The sequence below is a fragment of the Taudactylus pleione genome, unplaced genomic scaffold (assembly GCF_031769625.1).
Source record: "Taudactylus pleione unplaced genomic scaffold, aTauple2 ptg000186l, whole genome shotgun sequence".
Classification (NCBI taxonomy): Eukaryota; Metazoa; Chordata; class Amphibia; order Anura; family Myobatrachidae; genus Taudactylus; species Taudactylus pleione.
In genome coordinates, this window is record NW_028284588.1 from 4752290 (window position 1) to 4778830 (window position 26541).

General features: G+C 38.4%; 1 protein-coding gene across 2 annotated transcripts in view; it reads left to right on the forward strand.

Annotated features, from left to right (window-relative positions):
* GABBR2 (gamma-aminobutyric acid type B receptor subunit 2) overlaps positions 1–26541 on the forward strand; it is a 777957-nt gene that overhangs the window by 410783 nt on the left and 340633 nt on the right. For both annotated transcript variants that reach the window (XM_088476284.1, XM_088476286.1), the window contains exons 5-6: positions 6045–6110; positions 24878–25066. In XM_088476284.1, coding sequence (XP_088332410.1) covers positions 6045–6110; positions 24878–25066 — 255 coding nt within the window. The remainder of the gene's footprint in view (positions 1–6044; positions 6111–24877; positions 25067–26541) is intronic.

The following is a 26541-nucleotide window of genomic DNA, read 5'->3' on the forward strand; positions in this document are numbered from 1 at the left end:
AGCAGAGACCGGTGTATCTGTGCATGTGACCACAATAAGCCGTACACTCCATAGAGCTGGGCTTTATGGAAGAGTGGACAGAAAAAAGCCATTACTTAGTGATAAAATTATGAAGACACGATTTGAGTTTGCCAAAAGGCATGTGGGCGACTCCCCAAATGTATGGAGGAAGGTGCTCTGGTCAGATGAGACTAAAATTTTACTTTTCGGCCACCAAGGAAAACACTTTGTCTGGCCCAAACCCAACACATCCCATCACCCCAAGAACACCATCCCCACAGTGAAACATGGTAGTGGCAGCAACATGCTGTGGGGATGTTTTTCAGCAGCAGGGACTGGGAAACTGAGTCGAGTCGAGGGAAAGATGGATGGTGCTAAATACAGGGATATTCTTGAGCAAAACCTGTTTCAGTCTGCCTGTGATTTGAGACTGGGATGGAGGTTCACCTTCCAGAAGGACAATGACCCGAAGCATACTACTAAAGCAATACTCGAGTGGTTTATGGGGAAACATTTAAATGTGTTGGAATGGCCTAGTCAAAGCCCAGATCTCAATCCAACTGAGAATCTGTGGTCAGACTTGAAGATTGCTGTTCACAAGTGGAAACCATCCAACATGAAGGAGCTGGAGCAGTTTTGCCTTGAGGAATGAGCAAAAATCCCAGGGGCAAGAGGTGGCAAGCTCACAGAGACTTATCCAAAGCGACTTGCAGCTGTAATTGCAGCAAAAGGTGGCTCGACAAAGTACTGACTTTAGGGGGGTGAATAGTGCATGCTGAAGTTTTTTGTTATGTTGTCCTAAATGTTGTTTGATTCACAATATAAAAAACACAATTTCACAGTTGTAGGCATGTTCTGTGAATGAAATGATGCACACCTTCAAACAATCCATTTAATTCCAGGTTGTGAGACAACAAAACATGAAAATTGCAAAGGGTGTGAATACGTTTGCAAGGCACTGTATCTGTCTGTCTGTTTGTCCTTTATGCAAGGTCAGAGTTTTTGTCCCAGCTCCACCAAAATTGGCACAAGATCCAGAGCTGGCTCAAGTGTAAATTGGCAGTCTTCCAAAAACCTGTGTGAAAGCCACAAAAGTATAATTTTAACCTCGAAGTCTGAGCAAGTGTCAAACTTTATGACCATATATATTAGTTAGCCCTATGTGTTTGCAGTAATGACCTTTACAGATTTTGCCATATTGTAGTAGTGCCCCATATAACACATTATTCCACACAGTAGTAGTGCCCATTACACATTATGTGACAAAGTAATGCCCCTTATAACATTATGCCACACAGTAATGCCCCTTACATAATATGCCCCCCCAGCAACTCACCTCCCTGTTCCCTCCAGCAGCCTCTCAACTCCACCTGTGTGCCATACGTTGAAATCTGGGCCCCCCTCGGTGGCCCTGACTGGATCAGCTCACCTTGCATGCATGACTGGGTGCAGGGGGAGCAGTGGACCACACAGGCACCATAGCAGCCGCACCCCTTGAACCCACGGTAGTTACACCACTGTTTGCCTGCATGTTAGCATACAAACGGTGGTTAACAGTGGGGTCCTTTTCAGGATCAATGGAATGGGGTTATAGGCGAGTACAAAGTAAACAAATAAAGGTTGCCAAGGTTCAGTCTTCAACCCTGGCAATGCCGGGGATCCCAGCTAGTTTAAAATAGTGAAAATAACAACCAGACAGATGCCACTCATTTAGTACAGACAACGCTAATGGGCCATTGTTAGAAACTATTTTGGTTGTGGCTGATAAAATTTGTATTTCATCTCCTCATGTGGTTAGAGTAAGGTATTACCTATTTACATGACCTATGGACAACACAGCTCTTTTCCCATTTCCACAAATTCATAACAGGCATTTCATAATTTTTTTTAAATGTCTTTAAATACACCACTGTTTATATTTTAAATCCAGACAAATTACATGTTTGCTCTACTACCTGCCTAGTTTTGTTTCTAATGGTGCATACACACGGTCAGATTTTTCTTCAGATCTGCACGATAACGATTTAAAAAATCGTTCAATTGTTCATATCTGAAGGAAAATCTGACATATCTGACATGGCTGAACGATGAATGATGCGTGTTCCCTATGGTCAGATAACGATATCTGACATCTGATGTGTTTGCAGTCAGATTTGGACGATTCCATTCTTTTTAATGCAGTCAAAAATCGTTCATTGGGCCTGATTCAGAGCCGTTTTTTGCGGTCGTTCGTTCAAAAACAAGGGGTGGCTATTCAAATGATCCGTTCGCAAATTGCAGTCTGTTCACGCCTCTAAGTCTGAACGAGCGAGCAAAACATACGCTCGTTTATTTGTTAAAAACGCCCCCTGGCCGCTCGCACCATACGTCATGTCCGCTATTTATTAGATTAATCGAGTACATCGACCAGCGTATGAACTGCTCGCTATTCTTGTGGTTGGTGTTTGCTACCACAAATTTGCGAGCAGTTCTGGCTATAAAATAACCCAGTGACGTGGTCAATGACGCTGCTGTATTAATTATGCACACCCATAATACGCCCGTTTTGACCTTTAAGCACGCCTGCGTTCGGATCTCCACTCCCCATTTTCAAGCACCTTCCCCTGTTACCACCCACATACGCCTCATTCTGTCACTCAAAATAGCAGGCACTCGCTATATAGCGTACAAACGATTTTTGGCCTGTACTGACTGGTTCGCGCATGCGTACTAAAAACCGTACGCATGCGCAGATGTGCAAACATCGCTCGGAACGAGCGTACTGCCGCTAACGAGCGGCTCTGAATGAGGGCCATAGTTCAAATCGTTCATCTGACACATCTGACAAATCTTACCGTGTATATGCTCCATTAGCTTGACTCACAAGCACATGCTGGGGAGTATCTTGTCCTGCTACAGATGTATTTTTTCCCTAAATAATTATTTATAATATATAATCATACAAATTCCTGATGCAGAGTCAATGGGAAGCTGACCTAAATTTTCAGACAAAGACTGGGAAAGTGTCTTTGCTTACAGTTGCATTTTTAAATGTTTAAATCATATTGAAAATTTAACCAAACTGAAGCACATATAAATTCCTGATTCCACTCCTTAGAAACAACTCCATGATATTTGTAAATCCAAGACTAAATACTTTTGGAGGATCTGAATTTTTTATTTTTAGAATCATATGTCTAAGTAACATTTTTAGGTACAATTACATAGCAATACCAAGATTTGACTGACACCTCAGAAATTAAATTACAGCCCCAATAGCCATGCGGGTCCTGGAAAAATGTCAGCCCTGCCCTGATTGTCCTGACTGCTGTTTGCCATCATTATAGTTAAAGATGTGCACAGACCCCAGTGTTTTGGTTTTGGTTCTAAGTCATTATCTTGTTTTGATTTTGACAAAACGACCCTCAAGTGTTTTGTTTTGGTTTTGGATTTCTTTAAAAAGAATACAACTAAAATCATGGACTGTAACTTTGACCTGTGTTTGTTCTATAGCATTATTAACATCAATAGCTTTCATTTCCAGTCACTTCCAGTCAATCTTTACCCCCTCACAGCACCTGAAATCACGAGGGAGGAACTTAAATGCAATCCAAATATGTGAGCTCTGGTTTTTAGATCCGAGTTCCGAACTTGGTGAGAAGACTTGAGTCGACACTCTGTTCTACTCGGACCCCAAAGTGATCGAGCCTGGACTTGGTTCGACACGGAACCCCAAATTCGGGTGTGTTCGGTTTTCATCTAAACCAAAGCACTCATCTCTAATTATAATTTAGTTTCATAATTAAACTGATAATTAGCATATAGTGACTTGTGTATGGGCCTATTGCATCTTTTATATTTTGCTATAACCAAAGACACTGTTGAGTAACATTAGGTCTGTATTTATCCATACTTCTTCCGAATGAGAATGTTAGTTGTTTAGCAGCATACAGTGACAAGAAACATCTTCAAGCTAAGACGGAATTATTTTAAGAGAAGCATTATGCTGTATGCAGGGTTAGACTGGCCCACAGGGGTACAGGGGAATCCCCCGGTGGGCCCCACTGCCTGTGGGCCCACCTCCTCCTCTAGGGATCAGGTTCAAAACTGTGCACTGGAACTATACATTATACATATGTTACACTATACTGCACAGGACTATGGTGTGTTTTCTACAATGCATTGCTGGTATTAGTCTGGTACATTATCATGCATGCACTAGCAGTATTTACTATACATATATTTTTAAAGAGCCCAGTCCATGCACTCTCTAATGGTTAGATAAGCCTCTGTGGAGGCTGACCACACACCCTCTAGAGGCTGGCCACACCCCTAAGTATGGGCCCTTATCGCTGCATTCCCCCCGGTGGGCCCTTCATGCCTCAGTCCGACACTGGCTGTATGTTAATAATTAGTTCAAACCTTAAATATGAGATACAGTTTTGTGTCCTGACAAAGGTATAACCTTGAAATAAGCAACCCAAATATTTATTTTGTTTACACTACACTGGAGCAAGACACCTTACAGATTCCCTAATTAATATGTGAAAATGTATTCCATTAATGACTACCACTGAGAAGAATACGCTAACTGCCCCATAATCATGGATAGGAGCTGTAAGGGAAGTGGGGTCATGTAACTTCTTCCATATTATATTGTAATGGTAGATTCCATTGTAGAATACAGAAATGAACTGAATGTCTTATCTGACAGAAATTAGATCTGCAGTTATGATGTACAGTATAGAGAATATTATGACCTGGGTTGATGGGCACTAATATCATAAGAACATTTTTCTATATGTGAGGTTACATTTTACCTTGGTCTGGATCAACATAGTCAGAATTTAGAGCATGATTGATTTGTGCTGCTTTTAAGTCTCTCTGACTATGCTACTGTGTTATTTATTATTTAGTTTCTTATATAGCGCAACATATTCCGTTGCGCTTCACAATTGGAAACATTAATAGAACACAACTGGGTAATAATAGACAGACATATAGGTAGGAAGGCCCTGCTCGCAAGCTTTCAATCTATAGGGAAATACGCATTGATATACAAGGATAGGTGTTATATATTGCATTTTGGTTCAGCCAGACTGCAGAGTTTATTGTTGGGCTGTATGATCCAGTCACGCAGGAATATCGGCCAAAGGTCAGGAGGATGTGAAAGAAAGACAGTGTATGAGGTTATGTGTGGACTGTGAAAGGGGATGTAATTAGATATGGAAGTTCTGAAGGTTATGTGGTCGGTTCTGGACTGTGAACTGTGGGCCTGATTCAGACCCGCTCGCAAGTGCATTGCGCTTGCAAGCGGGTCGATGGTGGCCCAGTGCACACGCGCTTTTTGCGCTTGCTCTGGGACTCACTACAAAATTTTGTAGGCGTGGAGGGGGGGTTCCTTCACAAACGGAGGCGTTCCCATGCGAACGTCTGCCGTTTGTGGGCGGTCCCACATACATCACCAGTGATGTCAGTGAGAGAGCTTCCGTCTCTATTTGAGCCAGAAGCTCTCTGGGGCTTGCAGCCACAAGACCCTACCACAAGGGTCTCGTCGCAAGCCCAATGGTCACGATGGTCTTGACCATCACGACTATCATCATGGCCGCTCGCTACCGCTGTGGGTGGTAACCCAGAGCTATGCGAGCGGCCAAGAGGCCGCAACTAAAAAAAACTGCGCCCGCCCTGATTCAGAGCGAGCTCTCGCTTTTTGCGAGCGCCTCTGAATCAGGCCCTGTGTTACATGTATTGCAAGATATGTGCAAATAATAGTATAAAATATAACACAAATTAGTCTAGTGTTTAGTAATTGTATGCATCTTAGACATTCTATAAAACCTATCACCAGCAACTGTCTATCCATTATGCTAAAACAGGAATTGTTTATGTATTTGTTTTCCCATTGCATAACAACCAAAGATATGTATTACAGTACATTGCTAATATTACCCTGTACAGTGTTCCATTTTGTGAGAGTTCATCCTTTATTTAGTATTGTGATTGCTACATATTTGAAGAGTCACCATTCAAATTATAATCTGAAGTTTTAAAATTTGTTTTAATAGGGCAATGATGTACGGATTATAATCGGCCAGTTTGATGAACATATGGCAGCAAAGGTCTTCTGTTGCGTAAGTAGACTCTAATTGTATTTTTCAGTTGTAAAAGGGTGATGTTCTTAAAGAGTTCTCAAATTAGTAATTGTATACCCACAAGTGATATTAACATAAACCCCTATAAATAATATCTGTATATGGCCTGTATCCATCTGTGAGTTGGTGTGGGTTCGTATTCTCTGGAGAACTTCATATTCACCACCCAAGTTTACGGCACTTTTATTCTCAAGATAGTGAAGTACAGGACACCCTGGATATAGAAGTTTTGTGATAAGGAACTTGCACACTGAGCTGCCACAGGCATAAACGTAAAGTAAAATTAGAGTTGAATGAATGGGTCTCAGATAAAACAAAGATTTTTTTTTTTACCTTTTTTTCCTTATGTGCAGCTCTTAGTTTCATGACACTGACCTGTATTGTTTCTCTGACTATTTCTTCCCATTAAGACTAACTTGAAGAGTGTTGACATGTTGGTTGGCTTTGGAAGGCGAGAAAACGATACTCCCCAGCACTGATAGTAAATATGAGTGTCTATCAGATCAGTTAGAATGAACTAACTAACCATATGATAATTGTAAGATATAAAATTATTACTCCTTACATTAATGTGGACTAATACAGGGTTTAGTGTATATGGCTAGGGTTAAATAACAAATCCATTACTCACATGTAGTGAGCTATGTAAACAAGAAATGTCCAAACAAAATCTTGAATTAAAAAAATATTTTTATTTAGAGAATCAAACGAGATGCAGTCAGGAAGTCGACAGTCAAAATGCCGTCCACCGGCTTTCCGACTGTCTAATCCTGGCAGGGATCTAATGATAGGCATCGAAATCCCGATGCCTATTGTTATCCCTATGCTGGGAGCCCGACGCCCGGCATACCGAACAAAGGTAAACCAGACGGCAGGGCGCGGACAGCCGTGTGGGGGAGGGTTAGGTTAAGGACTCCCGTGGGAGGCTTAGGGTTAGGCAACCCCTGGGATGGTTAGGGTTAGGCTAGGGTAAGGGGGGTTAGGGGGGGAGGTTAGGGTTAGGGGGGAAGTTAAGGTTAGGTACCCCCTGGGCACCCCCCTGGGAGGGTTAGGTTTAGGCTGCGGGGAAGGGGGTGTTAGGTTTAGGTACTTACAGGGGGGTTAGAGTTAGGCACTTGGGGGGGAGGTTAGGGTTAGGCACCCCTAAGGGAGGGTTAGGGTTAGGGGGGTAGGGTTAGTAATAGTAAAAATACTTATCTGTCGGGATCTTCTGTTGCTGGCCTTCCAGCGTCAGGATTTTAACTGTCCGGTGGTATTTCATACCGATCCCAATCAAACATACCCTTTTTCTAAAAATGGCAATATGGACAAATGTACTGTTTGTCGATATAAAAAAACACCTGAATCTTAATATTTCAATCAATATATTGCATAAAATTCCATAAAATCCATTTAAATGAAATCATGGTTTCAAATAGTAAAAACAAATGGCATAAAATGCACAAGAATAACCACAAAGCATAAAATAAAATCCAAGATTCACCTTATGACTGCCTGTACAAGCGCACTGGCACTGTGAAATGCCTAGCAGATTTTTAATGATTTGGGATTTTATTTTATGCTTTATGATAGTTTTGCTTAGGGAAAGCAGTGTCAAAGAGAATGCCATAAATTTGTAATATATTGTCTTTAGACATAGGGCAGTATCTTAATACAGTATACTTTAAAAAGGTGGTAAGGGAACAAAGAAGCTGGACTGGATGCAGTGAGTTTAGGAAAGAGTTCAAAACTAATTTTAGGGTTGGAAATAGTTTAGGGGTGAGGTGTGTACTTCTTATGCAAACAACTTAAAGAGGCTAGATCTGGCCAGAATAAAGAGCTAGATTTAATATCCAGATAGATTGTGTCTGGTGGGTAGTTTGAGGAGGTAATCTGGTAGAAATGATCAGCCAAGTAATTAGTTTATTATCAGGATGTCATCTTCCATCACTGGGAATAGGTTTCAAGGGTCTATCATTCTTTATAAAGTGGATAAGGGATTGTTGTACTTTGCTTAGATGTGATAGGGAGACTACAACCAGGAGGGTCTGGAAAAGGTACAGCAATTTGGGAACAATGTTAATTTTTACTGCTATTATCCTTCCCAACCTTAAGATAATGAGCCACTTCCAGGAAGTCAAAGCCTCCTGAAAATCTCAAAAAAAGTTGGGGAAAGTTGTCCTGTCAGGACAGATCATATTGTAATGTCAAGAAGATTTTATCTTTTTGTGTTACCATGTGAAGTTTTAATATGCTTTGAGGGATTTGACATCCCAAGGGAAGACGTTCTCTGGCTTAGAGTAATTTTATAGCCCAACAGTGGGAGGTTGTGTCCGGTGGGTAGTATGAGGAGGTAATCTGGTAGAAATGATCAGCCAAGTAATATAGTTTATTATCATGCAGTCATTTTCCACCACTGGGAATAGGTTTCTTAAAGATTTTAGAGTATAGTTTCAATGGTCTATCATTCCTTATGAAGTGGATAAGGGACTGTTGTACTTTGCTTAGATGGGAGAGGGGTACTGCAACCAGGAGGGTCTGGAAAAGGTACAGCAATTTGGGAATAATGTTAATTTTTACTGCTATAATCCTTCCCAACCTTAAGATAATGAGTCACTTCCAGAAGCCAAAGCCTACTGAAGATCTCAAAAAAAGTTGGAGAAGAGTTGTCCTGTCAGGCCAGGTCATATTGTAATGTCAAGAAGATCCCAATATATTTTATCTTTTTGTGTTACCATGTGAAGTTTTAATATGCTTTGAGGGATTTGACATCCCAAGTGAAGACATGTTCTCTGGCTTAGAGAAATTTTATAGCCCAACAGTTTTCTATAAATTGCAGAAATCTGTAAAGATTATGCTGGGTGATTCTTGTTTGAGAGAGTGTCAGTAACATGTCATCAGCAAAGAGCGTAACTTTGGAAGTGGTGTTCCCCACAAGCATTATCTAGATGTTGGTATCCAGTCTTATATGTTCTTGTGATATAGATAATTTATAGGAAGGGATACCATCTATGAAAATTTGAATGGAGGGATAAAGGACCATAAAACAATTCAGGAGATTCTATGTTACAGTATGTCAAAGAACTGAAAATTATGTGACAATAATCCCCAGGAGATTCTGTCAAACACTTTCTCAGTGTCTAGAGAGAGAAAAATAGCTGTGTATTTCTTGCAATTTATGATGTGCATTAAACCTATGGTCCACTACCTGTTTTCTCTCACCTGATGACCTCACATGAAGCCCACTTGGTCGTAGTGAATCATAAAGGAAGAACTTGGATTAGCCTGTTGGCCTTGATTTTAACATATATTTTGCGATAAATTGAGAAGTGATATAGACCTATATCTGGAAAAAATGTGTGAGTCCTTTTCCTACTGGTTAATCACCACAGTGATATTGTTTTGAGCTTTTCCCAATTTGAGTTTTGACGCCGATTTAGTCCACCTCATACCCTTTTCAATTTTCTAATAAAAGATCTGCTTCAGTAATTTGAGGCAATTTTGTATTTTGCTGAGAGAGAAGGGTGAGTGCATTCTTGGTCTTTGAATTCCTCTAAGTTTGTAGGAATCAGCTACTATTTATATTTTTCATTCTAAAGCCTCAAGCTTAATAGAACAGTCGTTAGTGTTGGTTATGAATTATTTATTTTACATAGAGACCATACTATCAGGTGTCCCGATCTTAAAGTATTCTTTGATAAGTATCTTGAGTTGGGCAACTGTCTCATGATTATGAAGCAGTGCATTATTTAGATGTCATTTCATTAGGTGGGAATGTTCAGTTAGACTATTAATACTGTATAAGAAGATATTTGAACATGATTAGACCAGTTCAGGGGGTGGACTTGAACCTCTCTAAGGCTTCAGGCCAACTGCTCAGGAAAAAAAATGTGTAGTCACAAGTAACAGGCTCACTGACTATCCAGAAATTATAGCGTGGAGATGTATAGGAGTGATTTGGATTTTTGAAGGTTTGATTTGTCATAACTATTGCCCCCTGGGTAGACCTGTCAAATGTGTTATTTAGTACTGTTTTAAAACCTTTAGTGTATGTAAGAGCTTCCTGTCTCTTCCAAGAATGAGGGTGTAAAGTTTGCTAAAGAAGATATGTTGGCCTTGATTAGAAGTGTATACTGTTCATTAACAATAGTACAAAGTGTATTGTTAGTATGCCTATTAGAATTTTAAAGCGACCATCCTCGTCTTGAAAGGAGTCAATCAATTTGAATATCAGATGAAGGTTGAAAGAATTGCTACTGCTCTTTTTTATGCTTTTGGGCACATTTATGGTAGGTGTCTGGGTTGGCTTTAGATCAGACCTCCAGATGGATGTCCTGTACAAAGTGGGTCTCCTGAAGGAAGATTAGGTATTCCTTATATATGGTAAGAGTGGTAAAGAGTCTTCCCCATTTTTTAGGGCTATTGAGTCTTTTCATTTTGGATGATAGTATTCTAAGACCCATTCATGATAGTCATAAGAGAGGCTGGAGCAGAAAGCAAGAGAAGAATGTGAGTTAGTCACTTACAGTAGAACAATGTCAAAATCTTGGTACTGATGTCCTATATCAGATTAAGTAAAGTCAGGTGCAGAGTAGGAGGGTGGAGAGACTAAATTAAGCCAATTGCCAGAAAGAGCCAATACCAAAATTGCTGTCAGTGGAGAGAGAGGCTACAAGCTGGGCTAGCACATCTGCAGGTCTGCAGGTGGGTACTTAGGGGGAGTGGTGATAACTGATGGTATCTTACCAAGTGAACCATGGACAGGAACAGTAGGATTTGTGGGCCCAAAATGTTAACTGAAACCAATATAAGCATGTTGGTGCTGGTGGAATAAAGAAGAAACATGGTGGGAAGGAGAGGATGCCGGCAGGGGTGAGGAGGGAAGGAGAGGATGCCGGCAGGGGTGAGGAGCAAATGATAGTGCACATGTGGACTAAAAAAGTGAAAAACACAAAAAGAGAAAATGTGACAAATCAGTAAACTTAAATGGCAAATACATGTGAGAAATGGATTAGATTGCTTTCAGGTTTCAATCTGTAGCCCTCAGTTTAAGATAATATAGAGGATAATGGAGAAATTGATGCACCAAGTAAATGCCAGGTCAAACAGGGCAAAATTCCACCAATGAACAGTAAGTTTGTGTGAGTTTACATTGAATAGGTAATGTTATAAGTAAGAGCTGAAGAACAATCTGAAAACAGATATGTTAAAATGCAGAAGTGCCTTCCCACATAGGTTATGCACCCCCTAAACTCAAGGATGTAAAGAAATAGGTAACCTTCATGGATGGTCATGGGTCAGAGGCAGGGTCAGTCATGACTGATAGGAGTATGTCTGTCAGTGCCAGTGGAGTAGAGGAGAAACATGATGGAAGGAGTGAAGTGCAGGTGCGGGGGCCAAATGGTGGCGCACACAGGTGAACAAGAGGCAAAAAGCACAAACACATAAAATTTAACAAATCAGAATGATTGCTCTCAAGTGTCCACCCATAGTCATCACTGAGATGATGCAGGGTATGTGAGGAGTTAATGTAAAGTGTGAATACATACAGTATGTAAAACCCATTAAATGCTTTTTAGAAAAATCATTTAAAAAATTAATGTCAAGTGGATGAAATCCAAAATAGGTGTAAAAATCTTAAAACCACCTATAAAGGTAAAAAGAAACCATAAACCATACAGCAACCAAAAAGAAGCCTGCAATAATTGTACAATTAGATACCATTGCATGTAATCTAAAAAATTTAATTCACTGTTAAAGCCGAGTGGGATGTGATTAACTAATGGAAATAATCAAAGTACTTCTCAGTATTAACTCTGAAGCTAAGGTTTATATGAAATTATTTAATTTGCTTGCTATATTGGGCATTAGTTAGATGTAGGAAAATTAGTGAGAATGTAGTGTGGGATGAAGAGAACATTGTGCTAAGCTATAAACATGCAGTCCATATACTAGGGCTTTTTTAACATTATCCTCATAAGCCCCCACAGTGCTGTGCTTGTTTTCCAAATCTCCTAAAAGCACCGATGTAATAATTAGTGAATGACTCATTTGAAAAGATCAAAGGCTCTTAGAAACCACAGTGCTGATACTATGTAAAAAAAACAGCATATTGTATGTGCCCTTTCTTACTCTCCTAACATTAGTAATAACCTCATCCAATAATATTCTATTTACTATAGCTACTGGATTGCTATTGTAATCACATTGCATTGCAAGATATTACATAGCACTACTTAGCAGGAGTAATGAAAATAAAATGCTAATATCCTAAAAGAGGAAATGTTTTATTGCATTAATGGACTCCTCCCGAATTATATGCACCCTCTTGCTGTAAAACAGTAATTAGGCCACACCACCAAATTCGGTCGCGCGCGAGAGGTTAGGGCACTCTCTCAAGAGCCGGCACAGGGTGCTCAGAACCCTGGAGCTGGCCCTGGTGCATGGGTTGGTACTACTGGAATCTAAACAACATGGGACAAATTACAAGCCATGTGGGGGTAGGGGGAAGTATTTAATATGATAACATACATAACTTGTATTGATCTTTTCTACTCCACCACAGCAGTTCTATGCTAATAACTCCTCCATTCAGTCACCTAATTATATGTACCTTTATGTATGAAAGCAAACAATTCCAAGTTACAGCAGATATTATTAAATTCTCACCTGCCAAAAAAGGCTTCTCGGTATAATCATTTAAAACATGGGCTTCTTTACAAAAACATCATAGGAAATATTAATTTACAAGCCATACATATAATACAATTTATCTTATATGGAAAGCCACCTTGTTTAATTCATAAATACTGTATATAAAGATGTGCCTTGAACATAAAGAATGCACAGATGTGTTCTGAGCATCATTATCAACAAGCTGATGGAATGGGAAAAAGTTGATAAAAATAAATGCTATATAATTTGTAATAAATAATTGTTTTATTTAATTAAATTATTTACTTTTTTTACATATTAGTATACTGTAGGAACGTTTTGTATAGTAGTTGCCCCATTCACACTATGCTAGGATGATATGTTACCCACAGTCAATATGTGCTAGAAAAAGTCTCAACACTACTCACTGCGGGGCTGGTAGTCTTTGGGAGGGAAGAGGTGCTCATTTTTTGTCGGCCTCTCACCCCGAATAAACTCCTGCCTTCAGCTGACAAGGCTGCTGCTGATTCACAATAAGACAGAAAGTTTCCCTATTGTATGTACTGTGATCAGCACAACCTGCTTGGTCTGGTTTTGGTTTCCACTACACTGAAGGGACTCCATGCCTACACAAAAATACTTGCAGTGCAAAAGATACACCTTAAAAAAAAAAAGACACATCTAAACATACTTGGAACTCTAAATTGTTGACATCACTTACAAGTGAAAACTCCGATCTGCCACCCCAGATGCAAGTGACCACAATTACCAGACACATGTAACTGCAAAGGTTTTGGAGCAATTTTATGTTGCAGATTCATTAACCCCCAAATGGACCCCTATATTTTAGCTTCATATATAAAAAGTAACATACATTCTATTTTATCAGCCATTTATGGAAGCAGTGTCTGCACTGTATTTCAGAAGACTTAACAGAGTTTTCCCTAATCTTCATCGTTATTTAAAATTAACTTTTATTTCTGAGAAGGAATAGTAGAAATTTATAAGGACTAAAGCGTGTGTTTATTATTAATGTTGCTATTACTGTGCACAAAGGAGAAAGCAGCCATTACTTTCCAGAAATTGATACTTGATAGTAGCTATTGTAAATCACTGCTCTACAGTGCAGTACTTCTACATCATACACATACTGTCAAATGACAGTTGATACAACAACATGACTTCCAGGGCAAATCATATTTCAATTGTAATTCAGCTGCTTGTCTTGCACCAAAGCAATAAAACAAATTGTACTCCCTAAATCTTTTTATATCTCATCACTCCTTTGTCCAATCCCTTATAATCAATCTGCTTCTACATTTGTTTATTTACAGATTCTCTGGAAAATGTGCAAAAAATTAAAAACACCCCAACATAGAGGGCCTTATTCAGACTTGGGATTAGAGAGAGATATCTCTCTCAACTGATCATGCAGAGAGATTTAGATTTGGGAGGAGTGTTTCCAAACTGACATCTAAATTGTAGAGTAATAATAAAGCTATGCAGTATTTGTGGGCTACATGCAAAAGCAGCCAGTATTTACCCTACATGTAAAAAAATGTATGTATTTACACTCCTTACATTGCAATATGGTTTGTTCAGGTTCACAGTTGAGAGAGATACCTCACTTTATTCCCAAGTGTGAATCAGGCCCAGAGTCCAACTTATTTTCTCTCTAGGTCCACAATCTTCATTAATCTAAACAATTATGTTTAGTTATTTTTTTTAAATCCTTGATTTACATTCAAACAGTGCTTTTTTCTAGTGGCAATTAGTGGTATGCAGTACCGGCATTTTTTGGCGTAATCTTTTATTCTGATAACTAATTTCAGAAATAGAAAGAAATCAGTGAAATCATTTCAGAAATTAAAATAAAAGTGGCTGAAGAATTATTCAGTGTGGAAGCTGCTATAAATGTTGTATCAACTTGTAACTTTAGATAATTTTCTGTGAGTATTGGCTGGACCCCTATTCATTGAAACAAAACACTGCCTTCATATATGTTATAAAATAATCATGAGAGTGAGGAACATTAGAAAGTAATTAATAATTAATCCGTCCCAATCATGAATTCTTATTTTACCACTTTAGTACAAAATTATTTAAAAAAAATTATTTCCTTCACCAATTAATAAGATATTCCCTTGCCAGACCTGACAAACACCCATAGAGATTACTTTGGGGGAATGATCTTCAGTGGCAAACTTTAAAGAGATATACAATAAACCACTAATAAAAACATACAGTACTTAAAACCAATTAAATGTGCTTTTTAAAATGAAGAATATCTAATGCTAAGTAGATGGAACCCAAAAATTGGTCTAAATGAGGACTAATCAAACCAAAAATATTATTCCCCACCACCTATAAAGGTAAAAGCAACTATAAAACTATAAACCTTACAATAACCAAAGTAATATCACAGTTAGTAACTGTACAAACATTATTTCTTGTAAAACATTTATTTTAATTCATTGCTAATGCCGAGTGGGATGCAATTACCTAATGGAAATGTTCACAATACCTGTCAGTTCTCGCTCTAAGGTTTATATGAAATTATTTAATTTGCTAGCTAAATAGGGCACTAGTTAGAGATAGGAAAATGAGTGAGTGCGGGTTGGAGGGAACATTGTGGTAAGCTGTAAGCATGCAGTCTATATAGCATTTTTAATATTGTCCTCACCTCATACTGTCATGTTTGTTTTACAAATCTCCTAAAAGAATTGGTGTAATAATTAGTGAATGATTATTTCTAGACTGTGGTCATTTAAACATCACAGCCATATACCTTCGTATTGTTTAAAAAGCAGCATATTGAGCTGTACTTAACCATTACTAATATGCATGTTCACTAAAATTCTAGTAGTATTCACATCCCATCTGTGACATACACGTCAATTATACTACTTAATCAGAGGAGATGAGGGTGAAGTAAAAAAACTGTATGAATATCCCAATGTCTTCCTCTTGAATCTAATATGATATTGGAAGTACAGTAACCACAGAAAGTGACAGATCATGTTTCCATATATAATTAAGGAGCAATCCAGTACCTGACCTGGAGGAATTTGTAAAAATCTCTGGTTGGAAGGCAAAAGTAGGCTCATAGTAGAGAAAGACAAAAAAATACTTAGCGCTGATCTAATTATTAAAACTGAAACTGCTGCTCTCTAAATAAGCAGTCTACTCAAACTGCATTTTTTAAGACATAAAAGATACAAAGAAGATAAAGAAAGCGCTGAATCAGCTCAGAAATTTCCAATATATTTATTATACCCTTATTGGTTCAATAAAAAAATATATATAAAATGTTTTTCAACCGTATAATATATATAACGGCCGACAATTAAATAAATATATCAACTACACACATAAAAAATGGGCCCACAGGTCACAGTCTCTCTATACCTTGACATATAACGTTATACATACAGCCTATCAATCTGCTTATACACAAATAATTTTCCTGCAACAGAGAAGCATCCACTATCTGTGGAATTTAAACAGATACAATTGTAAAAAAAAAGTTAATTGATACATAGAGGGGTATTCAATATGAAACGTTAACTTCACTGTCGAAGTTAACGTTTCATATCTGAGTTTTATCCTGCATTAAAGTATGGTGCGCGCTCCCGCTTATCCCCGTATTCAATATAAAATTAACGAAAATGGGAAACTCCGAAGTTGGATTTGCGTAAAGTTACGAATTTTTCCTTAAAATAATTGTAAGACCCCCCTAAAGTTGGAAAAACATGGGGGAACACTATGGGTACCCCCGTTTTAGCCTTTAATTGAAAGTCGGGGATTTAAATAGCCGCAGCAGGTGTTTTTTCCCGACATTGAAGAAGTGTTGCAGAAGAGCACTTAGGTTATTTTTTTTGTTTTTTTAAGTGGTCCCATCAAATTTGGGGTACATGAAAATGGGTACTAGCATATTTTGATGTCCCTAAAGTAAGTTTTTAAAAATTCTGCATTTGTGCACCTGCCACTATAATTCTATTCTTCAAAACACCTGCCGCATACTTGCAGAATAGCCCTGAACCTATTTCCCTATTGTTAAACAATTTTTTCCCTTTTTTTTTTTTTCACCCCAATTTTTAAATTCATTTTTTGGGGTGTCCCTATTTTTTTTTTAAACTTTTTTAAATTTCAGTCCCAGGGGTGCAGGCTATTTTTTTTAAGCCTGCACCACTAAACCCCAATTCTGCACTTTTTTTTGACACCTATTCAATTGTGAAAAGTTATCCCCGTTTTTTATCAAAGACTTTTCAAAACTGCGATAAGTCTTTGATATTGAATACAGTGTAAAACTAAAACCTGCGATAATGATGTCATAGCTCCGATATTAACGCAAAAACGATGTTATCGCACCCATATTGAATACCCCTGTAAGTGTCAGATCTATTTCTGCCTAAAAATCCCCCTGTGCAGTATGTTGTTTCAAACTGTCAACAGTCACAATTCCAATACATTTGTAACAATTAAAACACAATATTAAGCCTTTTTTACTGCCCAAGTATATTATAGGCAGTATGATATTTCAGACTATCAGCAGTTATGATTCAGACATAGGCCCTCATTCAGAGCCACTCGCTAGCGGCAGTACGCTCGTTCCGAGCGATGTTCGCACATCTGCGCATGCGTACGGTTTTTAGTACGCATGCGCGAACCAGTCAGTGCGGCCGAAAAACATTTGTATGCAATATAGCGAGTGCCTGCTATTTTGAGTGACAGAATGAGGCGTATGTGGGTGGTAACAGGGGAAGGTGCTTGAAAACGGGGAGTGGAGATCCGTTCGCAGGCGTGCTTAAAGGTCAAAACGGGCGTTTTATGGGTGTGCATAATTAATATAGCAGCGTCAATGACCACGTCACTTGGTTTTTTTAAACTCAGAACTGCTCGCAAAATAGCGGTTGAAAAAACCAACCACAAGAATAGCGAGCAGTTCATATCCTGTTCGATGTACTCGATTAATCTAAAAAATAGCGGACATGACGTATTGTGCGAGCGGCCAGGGGGCGTTTTTAAGAAATAAAAGAGCATATGTTTTGCTCGCTCGTTCAGACTTAGAGGTGTGAACAGACTGCAATGTGCGAACGGATCATTTGCATAGCCACCCCTTGTTTTTGAACGAACGAACGCAAATAGCGAACGGCTCTGAATGAGGGCCATAGTCCTTAATAAAAAATATGTTCTAGGCAGTATATTGTTTTCAGACTGTCAGCAGTTGGATTCATCCTTAATCTTTAATCGCAAATATATATATATATATATATATATATATATGCAAGCTGTTTCAGATCCTCAGCAGTCTTAATTGGTAGACAATCCTTTTATAACAATTTGCTAGCTGTAACTGCAACCAGGAGAGTCCTCTTATTTGTAATACATTTTACTTTCAATTATATGTCCCACATGGCCATGCAATATAAAAAAGGAGAGTTTTGCATAAACAGGAAAAAAAAAATATATATAAAGGTTGTATATATTCCTTTTTACCGGGATAAAACATCCGCCTTGTCTGGAGATTTTTCCGGCCTCAGATTTGCTGCTGCCACACACCTTGAGTTTTTGGTGCTGTTACACCTGTGTGGTATTCAGGTAGATTCTTCCAGACTCCAGAGAAAATCCTTTGGGCAGATAGCCCTTTGCGTCTTACCTCGGTAATGATTCTTGTTCTCTGTGGGTACCCTGCAGAGTATATGAAAATACGTGTGGAGCTGTACTTTGCCGGTGTCTCTGTAATATGAAAACACGTTTCTCCGCCTAGCTGTCAGCGGCTTCCTCAGTCAATATAATTAAGTAATGCCACACAATCCTTTTATCCGTCTCTCGGAGGTGTGCGCATGCGCTCCTAATTCTCATTTCTTTCTCCTTAATCACCGTCTCATTTATGTTACACCTGTGTAACACAGATCGGATATATCCAAACCTTTGTGCTCTTTTATAATCCAAAAATCTTTCTTCCTTATGTTACTCATAATGGTAAGATAAACATTCACTATATATATATATATATATATATATATATATATATATATATATATACATACAGTCAGGTGCATAAATATTGGGACATTGACAGAATTTTCATATTTTGGCCTCTATTCACCACCACAATGGTTTTGAAATGAAACAAACAAGATGTGCTTTAACTGCAGTCTTTCAGATTTAATTTGAAGGTAATTACATCCAAATCGGGTGAACGGTGTAGGAATTACAACAGTTTCAATATGTGCCTCCCACTTTTTAAGGGGCCAAAAGTAATGGGACTATCAACTCAGCTATTTCATGGACAGGTGTGGGGCTATTCTCTCATTATTTCATTATCAATTAAGCAGGTAAAAGGTCTGGAGTTGATTCTAGGTGTGACATTTGCATTTGGAATCAGTTGCTGTCAACTCTCAATATGAGATCCAAAGAGCTGTCACTATCAGTGAAGCAAGCCATCATTAGGCTGAAAAGTCAAAACAAACCCATCAGAGAGATAGCAAAAACATTAGGTGTGGCCAAATCAACTGTTTGGAACATTCTTAAATAGAAAGATCGAACCGGAGAGCTCAGCAACACCAAAAGACCCGGAAGACCCCGGAAAACAACTGTGGTGGATGACAGAAGAATTATTTCCCTGGTGAAGAAAAAACCCTTCACAACAGTTGGCCAAATCAAGAACATTCTCCAGGAGGTAGATGTATATGTGTCAAAGTCAACAATCAAGAGAAGACTTCACAAGAGTGAATATAGAGGGTTCACCACAAGATGCAAACCATTGGTGAGCCTCAAAAACAGGAAGATCAGATTAGAGTTTGCCAAACAACATCTAAAAAGGCCATTACAGTTCTGGAACAACATCCTATTGACAGATGAGACAAAGATCAACTTGTACCAGAGTGATGGGAAGAGAAGAGAAGGAAAGGAACTGCTCATGATCCAAAACATACCACCTCCTCAGTGAAGCATGGTGGTGGTAGTGTCATGGCATGGGCATGTATGGCTACCAATGGAACTGGTTCCCTTGTATTTATTGATGATGTGACTGCTGACAAAAGCAGCAGAATGAATTCTGAAGTGTTTCGGGCAATATTATATGCTCATATTCAGTCAAATGCTTCAGAACTCATTGGACGGCACTTCACAGTGCAGATGGACAATGACCCGAAGCATACTGCAAAAGCAACCAAAGAGTTATTTAAGGCTAAAAAGTGGAATGTTATGCAATGGCCAAGTCAATCCCCTGACCTGAATCCGATTGAGCATGCATTTCACTTGATGAAGACAAAACTGAAGGGAAAATGCCCCAAGAACAAGCAGGAACTGAAGAAATTTGCAGCAGAGGCCTGGCAGAGCATCACCAGGGATGAAACCCAGCGTCTGGTGATGTCTATGCGTTCCAGACTTCAGGCTGTAATTGCCTGCAAAGGATTTGCAACAAAGTATTAAAAAGTGAAAGTTAGATTTAGGATTGTTTAGTTTGTCCCATTACTTTTGGCCCCTTAAAAAGTGGGAGGCACATATAGAAACTGTTGTAATTCCTACACCGTTCACCTGATTTGGATGTAAGTACCCTCAAATTAAATCTGAAAGTCTGCAGTTAAATCACATCTTGTTTTTTTCATTTCAAAGCCATTGTGGTGGTGAATAGAGGACAAAATATGAAAATTCTGTCAATGTCCCAATATTTATGGACCGGACTGTATATATATATATATATATATATATATATATATATATATATATATATATATATTGCGATTAAGGATTAAGGCTGAATCCAACTGCTGACAGTCTGAAAACAATATTCTGCCTAGAACATATTTTTTATTAAGGACTACGTCTGAATCATAACTGCTGATAGTCTGAAATATCATACTGCCTATAATATACTTGGGCAGTAAAAAAGGCTTAATATTGTGTTTTAATTGTTACAAATGTATTGGAATTGTGACTGTTGACAGTTTGAAACAACATACTGCACAGGGGGATTTTTAGGCAGAAATAGATCTGACACTATGTATCAATTTAGTTTTTTTTACAATTGTATCTGTTTAAATTCCATAGATAGTGGATGCTTCTCTGCTGCAGGAAAATTATTTGTGTATAAGCAGATTGATAGGCTGTATGTATAACATTATGTGTCAAGGTATAGAGAGACTGTGAGTTGTGGGCCCATTTCTTATGTGTGTTATTGATGTATTTATTTAATTGTCGGCCATTATATATATTATATGGTTGAAAAACATTTTATATATTTTTTTTTATTGAACCAGTAGGGGTATAATAAATATATTGGACATTTCTGAGCTGATTCAGCGCTTTCTTTATCTTCTTTGTACCTTCATAGTTGAGAAGGGGCATGAGCGTGTTGTCACAAAATAAATATCAGAAATTAAGTATGCCATAGTAGACCCAACTAGAGAGATCAAGATTTGGAATCAGAAGATCCAAGCTCCATAATGGGAGGTTAGCCCAAGGAAGAAGAAAAGTTCCAAAAATGGCAAAGTTTCCACATGCTTTAAAAGTAGCAATTGTAATGCTAGCTATGCCTTCATGGATTACTTGGGATTGGGGCAGAAGTCATAGCAAAATTAAGGAAGGAACATAATTTTGACAGCTGCCATATTGCTCATCTATGAGTCTTTGTGGCTCACCCAGTCTTTTACAGTGGATTCCAATTCACACAATAATCGATGATAGTACCTTTTGTATATTTTTAACATGAAGGTAGATTTCATTTTTCCAGGGGGTTCTTTAATAACACAATGTTCACTGTTGCAAAAATCATTATGTACTGGAGTTAATTTGTCTACCACTATAATTAAAACTGTCTCTCTCTGGACATGATACTTGTGTAACAGCCTAGCAGGACCTTATTGGAGGTGACCTCTCCTCTCCTTTTTCCTATGAGATGGAAAGCCAACATTCCCAATGCAAAGAGAGGCATCTATCAGACAGTACAAGACCAAAGGAAGTATGACAAAGTTATGAAGTGAAAATGTTTATGAGGAAAGAAAGGTGTGGGCAGAAAAATATGAAAGTGTAGGGCAGGTTTGGATGGAGGGACAGTACAATAAATGAATTATTATTGTTAAGCATTATGATGAGCACCAACATTTCATACTTTGATAAACCCAGGAAATAAAGGTAATATTTAAATATGCAGAAACAGTTTTCTAATTATTTTAAATATATGCTTTTACAACAATTGAGAGATAAATTACTTATTTACAATAATATGATAAACCAATACATCAAATACCACTAATACGCAACTTTAATATCAACAGACTTACAATTCCACACTCAGGATAATTGAAGATTCAATGGCTTACTTTCTGCTGTAGAAGATAGCTATAAATAACTGTTAATATAGTCACTATATTGCAGCAGTGCATAAATTAGCAAAAAGCATTAATTAATAAATTATTTAAGCTATTTACAAAATATACTGCATACAGTATGTTTTTTGGTCATAATCTAGTTCCTTATACTTGCTGGAAAGATGGTTCTGGTTTTCACTATTATGAAGCACTTGGATGAATCCCATAGTATTTTGTTGCTCAAAATGAATAGTTGTCCCCATCTTATCTCTGACAATCAATGTGCAAGTATCACTCAGAATAATTGTGAATATCACCTTCGCTTGACTAGGGCTTATAATGAAATATCATTTGTTATTGGTAGCACTTATCTACAGTAGGTCCAATGATCTTAGATAGTTAGGTGATGGTGGTGTCCACTGTTATCTGGTCAAAGTCAAATCTTTCCTGCAGGACATTGCTAAGAACCTTAGATTTACATTATACCCACTTCCTTGATCTTCCTTGAGCTTCAGCAGCTCTTATGTTGTCTCTAACTTTCCATTAATTGTCTCTACATTCTATTTTACTCTCTAATTTAATGGCTCTATTTTTTATCTCTCACTTTTCTTCCATCAGTTGCTGTAACACTATTTTATTTTTACTACTAATGATTTCTACTTGTCTCTATATATCTATTATCTGTATATCTTCTATAAACATAATATTCCTCCCCTTATTTATGTTGTCTTCACTTGGATACTACTGTCTGTGTCTAACTTCAAGTGCACGATTTCTCCCTTGATTTACCACACTGACTCCTCTGTAACTGATTCAACTTACTAACTATACATTGTGTATTATTATCAATTTACTCTCTGTTACTGCTCTCTGACTGATTCTCCATTCCGACTATGATCTTTCATGTTAGTTCACTATTCGATACCCATCTTTACATGCTTTCTTCATTTACTTCAGTTTTTCTCTTGCACCCTTCACCCCTGTCACTTCTTTTAGACACCCCTTACTATAAATCCACTCTCAAGATCCTTCTGTTTTCTCTTGCATTTCCTCCAAACCACTCTCAGCAGTCTCCTTCAATTTCTGTCTGCCCTCAATCCCTCTTTTAGTCTATTGAGCATGAGAATGCAGATCCCAGCGCTGTTCTGCTTTGTTAGGTCAGTAGAGTGTATGTGTTGCTAGGACTTGCTTTGATCATGTGAGCGAATGTTAAAGGATGCTTGCACCACCTTGTATCTCCATTCCATACACTTCAGAAGTGGCTGTCTGACAGGAGGATAACAAGTGATTAGACACTAGCAAACACACCTTAAAAGAGCATTGTAAAAATTTGAGTTCTCAAAAGTGTACCAATGCTATTTGGGTACTGCTCTCCAAGAAAACCTCATCTACTTTATAATGTGGTCAGCGACATAAACTCAATGGGTCCTCAATACACTGTGGCTTCAGTCGCTCCAAACACCCCCCTCAGCCCAGCAGGTTCCAAACAGCTTGGCTGCGCAGAGCGTTTTTTTAACTCAAATTGTTCATCTTATTTGCACAAATAAAACAACTAAAACCAACAAAACTACTGACCTAAATTACACCAATAAATTTGATGTGCAAAATTTGTACATCTTGTGTGCAAATGAGTCTTAGGGGTAAATTCACTAAAGGTTGATTTGGCATTTTGAGTGACTTGGCATTTGATTTTCATTCGATTTGTATTCGATTTTGCATTTGGGTATTTACTAGAGGCCAAATCGAATGTAAAATCGAATTTCAAATCGAATTTTAGTCAAATCGACCTCATATCGAACATTGGGAAAACATTGGTACTTTTACATAGACCAACACACAAAACCCTTATTTACTATCATTCAATTTGAAATCGAACTCAAAATCGGACTTCAAATCAAACTTCAAATCCCCAAATGAATAGATCTGCTTCATGCTTTTGATTTGAGCAGGAGCAGGTCTAATTAACACAGAAACATGCAGACATCAGTGAGATGCCTGCATGTATCTGACTGTAAAAAGCAAATAAAGAATTAAATGTTAAAAAAAATGATGTGAGGTACCCCCCCAAAACACAACCAGCCCTGGACTTTGCAAAGCCAGTCCTGGTTGTTTAAGTACAGGGAAAAAAATACATAGGGTTCCACTGTACTTAATACAACCAGCACTGGGCTCTGGGAACCAGTCCTGGTTCTGGAATTACAGGGAAAAATTTGTGTAGGGTCTCCCTGTAATTTCTAGAACCAGCACTGGACCCTTTCTAGCGGGGGACTGATGCCACAGCCAGGGGAGCCCTATCACCGGGCCCCAAAGCTGCAGCATCAGCCCTGACCGCTAGTCAGCCCAGGTTAGGGATCCCTGGGGAGTTGGGGACCCCCAATAAAGGGGTCCCCCTTTCCAGGGCACCCCTAGCCTAGGCTGATAGCCCAGGGCTATCCCCGCCACCCCTGGGCGGTGGGTGGCGAGTTGATAGTGTAAATGTAGTGTAAAAATAGAATATGTAAAACATTGTCTTTAGAGTAGAACTGCAGGTCCCAGCAAGCTTCCCCCGCATGCTGGTACTTGGAGAACCACAAGTACCAGCATGCGGGGCATAAAGGGCCTGTATCTGTGATGTAAGGTGCAAAATTAAAAGAAAATGCACTTACTGAAGCTCGGTTACATTAGGCGTCTTGCGCTGTAAGGCGGATTGAGTCTTGGTGTGTGTGGACACATTTTTGACGTTGCTTTAAAGCAAATAAAAATAATGGAATTTTCACATTGTATTCTGTGCATTTAAATTCTTTTATTTTTTTGCAGGTTTTTGTTGAAGAGATGTTTGGCAGTAAGTATCAGTGGATCATCCCTGGATGGTATCAAGCACTATGGTGGCAGCAAGCCAATTCTTCTACATGTTCCACTAAAAATCTACTCACCGCTATGGAAGGATACATTGCAGTGGATTTTGAACCTCTTAGCACAAAACAAATCAAGACAATATCAGGAAGGGTGAGCATTTCACAGACAAATTATATTATTGCATGGATAATTTTTAGATTTGTTGGATTTAATAGTTAATTTTATATACATAACATTTAAAAACTTCTCACAAATTGACAAGAACAGCAACCAAAATATTTCTACTAAGGACCTGTTTTAGATACAATTGTATGTTGGGCAGCCTGTTATTTAGAGTGCCCTTATTTGTCAGTACATAAAACTATAATGACCTCTAGTAAATTCAATTAAACAAGGGGCACTGATTGATTGAATAGTGCTTATACCTGGCATCTGCAGTTTAGATATCTAAACAAAAAAATGGGCACTGATTGATATTAAACAGATACACTTGTGCTTATTTGAGGATATTTGTTCCTTGAAAAAATGATTCTAATATAGTTGACTATGTATCCACTTATCAAGAAATGAACAAATAGATATAATTAGCACTTAAATGTCTTTAAACTGTTGGTTACGGTGATAGACACTGATTTAATCTAATCTCAACACATTGATAATAATTGCAATGACCATTCAGCAGACTCTAACAATACAGGACACTCTTAAGGTGACTTAAAGCATTCGATACTAACAGTGCTGCCCGTATCAATAATTATGCAGATAATCAGTGTTCTAAGTCCTGAATAATTAAAACATTGTTAGATTAGAATTTGTTGGTAAAACTGTTTTTTGGGTTGTTTGGCATTGACATGGTTAACAAGTCATACTAATCCTGTCCGGCTAATCATGGCCATATTAATCTACTGTCATATGACATGCCCACTGTGTTGTTTAACTATCACACTCCACACACAGACAGCTTATCTAAATAAAATCAAAACTCAGGGAAAAGAGGTCAGCTTTTATTATGAAAGAAAAAGGTATGGTGGCAAAAATAAGAACACCCTAGCCTAAAGCAAAGCATAATCCTAGTGACAGGACATCTACTAAGAAAAATCCATCTACCTCGACCCAACTTATCAGTCTTGGAGCAGTGCACCTTGCACAAAACTGAATCCTCCCTGACCAAGACAACAACATAGGTGAATGGGCCCTTCTTGATGAAAGCATCATGGAAGGCCATGGCGACTGTCAGATGGAACAAAGGCATCTCATAAAGAGACACACAAATTCTGGGAACCACTCTGAGAATATGCTTGCCATCAATTGGACAACGGGTATCCGGAGAAGCAAGGGATACCCTAGACCACCCTTTCTAAACATGAGACAGAAAAAAATGATTTTATAATGTCTCAAGCCCCACACAAATGCAAAAAATAAGAAATGCTCACCGGGAGCAGCGGTAGCAAGAACACAGCTCGGATCAGTAATGCATTCAGGAGGCATGACACCTCCTGTTGCATTACCATATTTGTGTTATCTCAGCTGATACCATGTTTTGGCAGCTATGATAGCCTCTGTGTTCTCTGCTGAGTCAGGCCCCTAGTTGCTTGCTCTGTGTCCCCTGCAGAACCAGTTTCGCA